Genomic DNA, 8,363 nt, shown 5'->3' with positions numbered 1-8,363 from the left:
CCGGCTCGCGCTCCTCCGACATCTCCTCACTGGACGCTGACAGCTTCTCCCGCAACTCCTGACTGCCCTTCCATTTGGAACGCAAGTCCTGACACACATCATAATAATCATCAATCTTTATCTTCCCACTGTTGCACATAACAAGACACATGTAACAGTAAAATTTTATTAATTTGACAAGACTTGAAAAAATAATGTCGTACTGATTTGTACACTCGCGGAAATACGTGGTGTTCCACTTACCAAACCAATTAAATAGCAATGAGCTGCGAAAACAACGGTACAATAATACAAAAACAATTACCCATATACCACTGACCAGGTCGGTCACATTTAGACACATTATAAAGCTGCGTACTATTGTTATACGTCTTCGTCTCAATGAGTATAAAACGTTTAAGCGACTGTAGTTTAAAATAGTGCACCGCCAAATCCCTCAATTGTACGTGGCGTTCTACTTCTTATTTGCTGGAACAGTCGGAGAAATTGGCGGTGTTGCAAACGTAAAAGCTACAATCGTTTGCACATTATGAAACGAGACGAACAAAAACCAATACAACGTAGATTATAAATATGTCTGTATGAAAAAAAGGTTAGTGATACACGGCTACTTTCTTTTGATTTAGAAATTTGGAATTTTTTATAAGTAGATTTCTGTTATTACGTAGATTACTACTAAGTTAATACGTTAGTAGGTTGAAATAAGGGGCGAACGTAAATGTTATACTTTTCAAGCTCCACGAACGAAGAAAACAAAGTCGGGGGCAACATCTTGTAATCAATAAAATAATAATCATCCCTTCTTTTTCACTGATTAGTTATTTGTAGGAGGCGGAGTTTTTCTCGTAATGCAATTTGTTGTAAAGTGTACCACCGCGCATTTCCTTGACTGTACATTTAGATGTAAGGTAGTAGAAGGTGCATGTGCGTACTTTAACTTTGAGGTGGTAGGCGCGCTGGTCGATGGTGGGCATGGCGCGCGGGCGCTGGTGCAGCGCGGCGAGCGCGCGGCGGCGGGCGGCGCCGGCGGCCGCGCGCTCCTCGCCCGCCGCCACGCACCACGCCGCCGTCACGTTGTGGTACACGGGGCACGCGTCCCACGTGAAGTGGCGGCGCGCTTTGCCGCCTTATGCACAACAAAACCCTATTACGTTTACAAAAAAACTCCCAAAAATAACAGACCTAGGGGAAGATCGCCTATGAGATGGACTGACCAGATAAGAACGGCTACGGACGTGCAAGGGTACATCAATGTACGAAAAAAGCAGCGTACAGAGAGGAGTGGTCACTGATACCTGATAACCACGACGAGTCTGTAAAGACTCAAGCGACGAAGAACAGAATCAAGTAAGGAAGTAGCACCAGTGGTCGAGAAATTAAAAAGCAAAAGGTTAGCGTGGACATGCGACGAGAGGATGGGGACAAGTGTTAAGATAGAATGTGGATCACTACAAAGGTAAAAGTAGACCCAAGGAAGTATAGATGGATTATCTTCCCCATTGATCAATAACTTGCCTCATAATTAAAAAAAAAACACTTAACTAACTTAAAAAAAGAATTGATAACAAGTAAATTATTTGATTAAAAGGAGTTTTTCACCGTCTTTTCGCATTTTTTGAAATACTAAATTCTAAACCAAGTAAATTCTAGTTAGAAATATATTACCTAAATGTCCGGTTGAATCGCAGCCCCTAACAGGACAGCAACGCTCTGAAGGCATGACGGGCGCCGTGTCCGCCACCACGGGGGAGCGCGGGATGGCAGGAGGACGACCTTTTAGGTTCTTCTTTAGATCTCTACTGAAAATCAACATAAAATAAATATGGTAAAAGTGTTACTAAATAAATGTTTCTGTAAAATTAGGAATAAAAAAACATATGATTTGAGTACTTCCTTAATTTTTAGATTTAAATGCTAAAATAATAATTGAAAACTGTGAATACACTCAAACCTCAATTGGTTCTTACTTCATCATAGTTACAACTGTGGTAACTACCAGTTACTTTTTTTTATTTCGGAAATATATCGACTTAATAAACCATAGTCAAATTTAATGGAAATGAGAAATTATATTTACACAGTACATTGACAAATGCCATTTATGGTATTGTCTATGGATTTAATTCAAATAATTTTATTATTTAAAGTGTGAAAAAATGTTTAGTTATGTTCATTATAATAACTAATTTGCATTGAATTTATAATATACTGTTTAGTTCAAGCAATATCATAGACAATTAAAGCAATATTTTATTCATAAATGTATCCTTACTGCTTATCATTCTTGTCGTCAACATCCGAGTCGGTGTCAGTATGAACTGGTCTGGCAGCAGTTGCCAGTCTGCTGGCGCGAGCTGAGAACGACCTGGTCAGCTTGCGTGGCACCGCCCCAAGAGCTGCAGACTCTCCCGCCTCACTGCCCTTTGTAGCTACATCCACTTGCTGGAATACGTAAGAGTTCTTTAAGGTGAGTCATCAAAGCAAGGCATGAATAACAGTTGAATCTTAAATACTTCGATTTGTATACACCGCTTACAATCTGATAGACGTCAAAATTAATATTTGGAGTTTAGACATGGCCTTATCATGAAGACGCTGTTACATCTATTTAAATATCGTTTCAGTAATCGGCTGTAAAAATCAAAACAATCCATCAACCCAGTCTGAAGTGTAGAGCCGTGTAGAGCCAAATAAAATTGATCTTTATAAATTTGAAACATTTCAAGTAAAAATTGGTTTATTTTTACTTGAAATGTGTGACATGCTTGGTCTTGATAAAAAATTAAATCAAACATTTGATTATGAAAAGATTAATTTTAATGGTAGTAAAAATTCTTTTCTGCTTTTCGCTTTAATTTGTGGGTATGGACCCTAAGTGGATGATTTGGATTGGATCCCACTTAGAGGCAATAAGGTAACAATAATATGTTCTACTAGCTGTTGCCCGCGACTTCGTCTGCGTGGTATTAGAAAACATACAAACTATATTAATAACAAAAAGCTACGTATCCCTGGGGAACCGGATATTTCTCGGGGATAAATGTTATCCCATGTGTACTCCAGACTTTTTTTATATCTGTGCCAAATTTCAATACGATATGTTGAACCGTTGCAGAATGATCAAGTAAACATTAAAATACTAAATTAATGAATCCCATGGGAACCATAACTATACCTGGGATAAAAAGAATATATATAACCTATGTGTTCTTCCAGACAATGCTCTAAACCTGTGCCAAATTTCATGGATATCCGTTCAACCGTTTAGGCTACAAACGCTAACAAACATCCATCATAACTTTCGCATTTATAATATTTATTATATTATATATATGATATAATAGTTGATTTCATAAACCTCTTGTACAATTGATTTCACGTATATTTTCATACCTTACTTGTTACTGTCGCTGGTTTTGTTTTAATAGTTTTTCCATTGTCTTTCTTGGATGTTGGTTCACTATCACTCTCTGAAGACACTGATTCAACCGATGACTGACTGGATGAGCAAGAAGATGCGCTTTTATCTTCTACTGCTTTCTTTGCCGGTGGACCACTGTTCCTACTACTTCTGCGTTTAGCATTCTCTTTAACGGTATTATCTTCTGGGATCACAGGTTGTGTGGCTGGTGTTTCATCACTCGATTTTCTTGTCACTTTCTTATTAATTGGAGACTCTTTTGCACTCTGTTTTGGTTTGTTTTTGCTTTCAGTTTCGGATTCAGAACTGTTGTCAGGGGAAAATATGCTTTTCTTTTTCAAATTATCAGATTTTGTTTGGGATTTGGGTATAGTTTTCGAAATGGCTTTCGCTTTTGCACCTATTGTTGTACGAGGGGCTGGTTTTGCTTTAGCAAGGACTGCTGCTGCTGCCTTGGGTTTGGCTGAAGCTCTACGTCTCGGTGGGCATTTTGGACTTGCTGCTTTGGGTGCTTCTTCCTCACTAGATGATGTTTTTGTTTTAGATGCCCGTCTTGGTTTTTGTTCTTCTTTCTTTTTAGCCTCTTCTGCCGGTTTTGTGGGTGATTTAGGTGGTACTGTGGCTGCAGTTGCTGCTGGTGTCTCAGAGGTTGAGGAGTCAGAGTCAGAACTGCTAGAACCTGATCCCGAGGTGGTTGAAGAGCTCCCGCTGCTACTGGAATCCGATGTGGACCCAGAGCTACTATCCGTACTACTGTTGCTAATCTGGAATTGAACATGTAATGGTTTAATAATTAAAAGCACAATAATAAAAGCTGTATTTTACTTATCTTCATCAAGAGGATAAAATATTATAGTTGACACCGAAAATGGAATATTGTTACGGTGATGACTCAGTATAATGTTGCAAACTGACGTTTATTCATTGTTTACATTCTTGTAAAACATTATACATATAGCTGTTACTAATATTTACACAGTACACAATTCTTTTAAGGTTATGGTGCATAGCAACAGCACAAATTAAATAAAAAATGAGCTTTAAGTATTTCACAAAAACAAAGAGACTTTAACCTGTAGTTGTTGTAAATAAATATGTTTGAAAAATAAGGGTTGAAGGAATTTATTTAATTTTGTTGGTTGAATATACAGGAATTCAGATTTGTAGTCGTTTTTGCATTTAGGTACACTTCAATTATAAAATAAGTATATTAAATTAATTCCTAAATAGTTATCAAAATGAACTTGTCCAGCATACAATAATTCGTTTTTTACTAAGGAAATATTAAAAAAATATTGAAAAATCAACACTTACATCAAGGTTCGTCATTTTATATTAGTGTGTACTGAAGTTGGGTATAATTATGGTTTAAACTTATTCTCGTATCCCACCGAGTAAATTTTATGTTTTGTTTTTCAATAACTGGATTTATACAAAAATAAATACATAAACGGCGTCCACTGACCCAAATGCCAACAAACTTGACATTTCAATGACGTTGACGTTGACAATTTTCACTTGACGTGTTTTGGTTTCTGGTGTTGTCATTGATTTCATCCGGCGAATTTTAGTTTCAGAGTTTCAGAAAAAATCTGAATTTATCCATTAAAAAGGCGATTTGTTTCTTAAAAATGTACCCAATTATTTCATATCTCGTTTAGAAATCTTGAATGATTAAGGCTCTAATAATTTCTTGGAAATTAAAATCCAGAGGTAGAGCAACCTTGTAGCAATCTACGACATAACTTTTTCAATATTTTTTTTTAGTCTTTTCTTTTTAACTGTGCTCCATTGTTTACCATTCACAAAAATAATAATATAAAATATGGATTTAAATTGGCAATAAGTGATTTAGCGACTTATACATGAGTTTTTCATTTTTAACTTCGATTTATGTGTTGTAAACAAAATGTCTTCGAGTTCCGCTGAAGATATACCTGAGCAGTGTAAAGTAAGTAACTTCTTCTCAATAGAATTATTGTTTAATTTTGCCACATAATTCTGACCTTGTAGTTTATCGTCGGTAGATCTACGTACTTTAATTAGAAATATTTTTCATAACTCGGAAACTGCGTCACATATTGTTAGTACCATGGTCTATTTATTTACCATTCGTAATATTCATAATTTTTAATCAGCTATTTATAAATACTCATTTAATTATGTAGGATATATGCTCGCTTGTAAAATAATAATTTTAAAATACCCAACAAAGACGAAAACAAATATTTTGCAATACCCTCTTTGTTCATAATTTTTTTAATCTTTTAGTAATTGAAATAAACAAGGCCAGATGTTATAATTAAGTTAATAGTCAGTTAATTCTGCAGCTGTAGCACTATTTCAGCCAGTATGAGTTTTATGAGGTTTAGCTGTAGCAATTATCAAATATGAATACTAGCCGTGAAGCTGGAAACTATATCTCTTTACTAAATGTGAACTTTTCAGGATCTATTTACACAGGATGGAGTATTGCTTAAGTCATGTATTGGTCGTTCAATTAATGAGCTCAACTCTATTGGTATGCTGTGTATAGTGCAGAATGCTGATGCTTCTAAATGTGTGGAATGGAGACCTAATGATTTGATCACTATTGATTCTGACACACAGGACCAGGAATGGGCTGTTGTTAATACTATTGGTTAGTAATATTTATAATAATTTATACTCTTAAGTACAAAAACAGCTTCACATTATTTTCAATTAAATATACAAGTTATTAGGTGTATCACTATTTTGTAAAAATTGCAACACAATGTATGCCAAATTTCAAGGAGATCCATTCAGCTGTAGGAGGTACTTTCTAACAAACATCCATCCATTAAAATTTCACATTTACAACATTACTAGCTTTCGCCCGCGACTCCGTCGGCGTGGAATTAAAAAAAAAACAAAAGTGAGTATCCTATGTGTTCATCCAGGCTATCCTCTACATCTATGCCAAATTTCATCGAATTCCGATCAGCCGTTTAGGCTACAAACTCTAAGAAACATCCATCTATCTAAACATCCATCCATCTTAACTTTCGCATTTATAATATTAGTATGAAGTATGATTAAGCAATGTTAGTAACAGTGATTGTTCTTATTGAAATGTCTCTTAAAGGATTCGCTTGTTTGTGTGCTACCTTGTTCCATAGAAAAAAAAGTTGATTTAATAAGTGTTTGAAAAATCAATATGAGAAATTTGTTCAATATTTCAGGTCGTCGTCAACGAACTCTAAGTGGAAATATGACGTCAGATTATGCGACACTCAGAGCACGAATTATAAAGATACCGTTGAGCGAACTGAAAACATTCCGAGTGTCCAGAAACAATCAGCAGATGCAATTCTCAACAAAATCCGGCGTTTGGCAGATGTCATTCTATTTCCAACACGGGAATGCTGAAATCTTTGTAGCATATCTAAAAAATCACGTCAAAACAACTAAAGCGAGAAATGATAAAAACACATATATTGTTGTGGAACCGAACAGAGAGACACAAGTTTTGAACAAATCGTTTGCGGAATTGGATATATTTACGGAGAATCCCACTGATGTTGTTTGGAGTTTGGTATCAAATTTAAGACAAAGACCTTATGAAACCACTATGGAGGCTTTCTCAAAACTCACTGATATTGGTATGTATTTTTTTAATATGTTATATAAAGTTCTTTTTGTCTGTGAATTTGTCCTGGAGAAATTAAAAATAAATTAACAATGGAAATAGATTTTTAATACTGATTCAGTATTTTTGAGTTTACACAAAATACTCATCTTTATAATAATATACATAGGGAAGTTAATTAGGAGGATTTTTTGAGACCTTGTGTTTATGGGTACATTAATAATTTTTGTTTAATTGCAAACATGATACAGAAAGTGCTAGTGGTGAGTTACATCTGAAATTTCATAGAAACGGTTACATTATTTTTTTTTATGTTTTCTTAATACTGCAAACTCCAGTAAAATTTACGCATATATCATAACACATATAGTAAAATATAGTGTGCATATGGTAGCTTAAATTATAATACCCTTTAAAGGTAGTGTTAGCTAAGTATTTAGTATTAAATATTTATTTATATTATAATATTTTTATTTATTATTTCTCCTAATTTCTCATGATAATCATTTGTCATAGTAGAAAACTATGTAATTAAAAATATATGTCTATACATTTACCCACAGTCATTTCTGATATACAACAGAATGTTTAGTCAATACTAGCTTTCGCAAGGAATTTAAAAAACAAAAGTAAGCAACCTCTGTGTTCTTAGACTATCCTCTACAAATATGCCAAATTTCATTGAGATACCTTCAGCAGTTTAGGCTACAAACATCCATCCATCTAAACTTTTGCATTTATAATACATACATTAGAACCTCGGTAAGTTAAAGTCCAAGGGAAACACAAAATACTTTAAATTATACAGGTTTTAAGTTACCAAGGGTCTATGTTGTAGCGGTTTTGGGCTCTGATGGGAAGGGAACATGTTATTTTTTTAAGTTATAGAGGTTTTTAAGTTACTGAGGTTTGAGTTATCGAATTTCTATTGTATTAGTATGATTTACAAAATACTTTATTATTTATACTTTAACATATAGGTAATGTAAATTGCAGTGTACTATGGTAATGAAGGTATGAACGGTAAGCGGGATGTGTCAGAAGAAGTAGCAGATCTGTTAACAAAGAGCATGAGTGCGATGGAGGATAGTACAGCGGTCACCAGAAGTGATGAGTATGAGGTTATCAGTGTGAAACCCACTCTACCACCACGACCTTGTATACCCAGGTATGTTTCATGACTTTATTGTTGTTTTATTTTGACCGACTTCCCAAAAGAAGCAGGTATTCAATTCGTCGGTATATTTATTTTTTTTTTTATTTTTTTTTTATGTGTGTTACGGCATAACTCCGCCGCTAGTGGACCGATTTGGATAATTCTTTTTTTATCCG

General features: G+C 34.9%; 2 protein-coding genes across 2 annotated transcripts in view; one reads left to right on the top strand and one right to left on the bottom strand.

The window, feature by feature from the left end:
* Positions 1–4,901, bottom strand: part of LOC106111499 (histone acetyltransferase KAT7-like) — a 16,760-nt gene extending 11,859 nt beyond the window's left edge. The window contains exons 1-6 of the mRNA XM_013293617.1: positions 4,736–4,901; positions 3,394–4,185; positions 2,273–2,442; positions 1,666–1,799; positions 933–1,126; positions 6–88 (exon numbers count right to left, since the gene is read on the bottom strand). Of these exons, the coding sequence (XP_013149071.1) occupies positions 6–88; positions 933–1,126; positions 1,666–1,799; positions 2,273–2,442; positions 3,394–4,185; positions 4,736–4,750 (1,388 nt within the window). The 5' untranslated portion in view covers positions 4,751–4,901. The remainder of the gene's footprint in view (positions 1–5; positions 89–932; positions 1,127–1,665; positions 1,800–2,272; positions 2,443–3,393; positions 4,186–4,735) is intronic.
* A 279-nt stretch (positions 4,902–5,180) lies between these two features.
* The window catches only part of LOC106111607 (TBC1 domain family member 15), an 8,459-nt gene continuing 5,276 nt past the window's right edge, over positions 5,181–8,363 (top strand). The window contains exons 1-4 of the mRNA XM_013293741.1: positions 5,181–5,372; positions 5,870–6,062; positions 6,625–7,044; positions 8,028–8,199. Coding sequence (XP_013149195.1) covers positions 5,331–5,372; positions 5,870–6,062; positions 6,625–7,044; positions 8,028–8,199 — 827 coding nt within the window. The 5' untranslated portion in view covers positions 5,181–5,330. The remainder of the gene's footprint in view (positions 5,373–5,869; positions 6,063–6,624; positions 7,045–8,027; positions 8,200–8,363) is intronic.

The sequence above is a fragment of the Papilio polytes genome, unplaced genomic scaffold (genome assembly GCF_000836215.1).
Source record: "Papilio polytes unplaced genomic scaffold, Ppol_1.0 DF824158.1, whole genome shotgun sequence".
Lineage (NCBI taxonomy): Eukaryota > Metazoa > Arthropoda > Insecta > Lepidoptera > Papilionidae > Papilio > Papilio polytes.
This window is presented reverse-complemented; position numbering and strand designations above follow the sequence as displayed.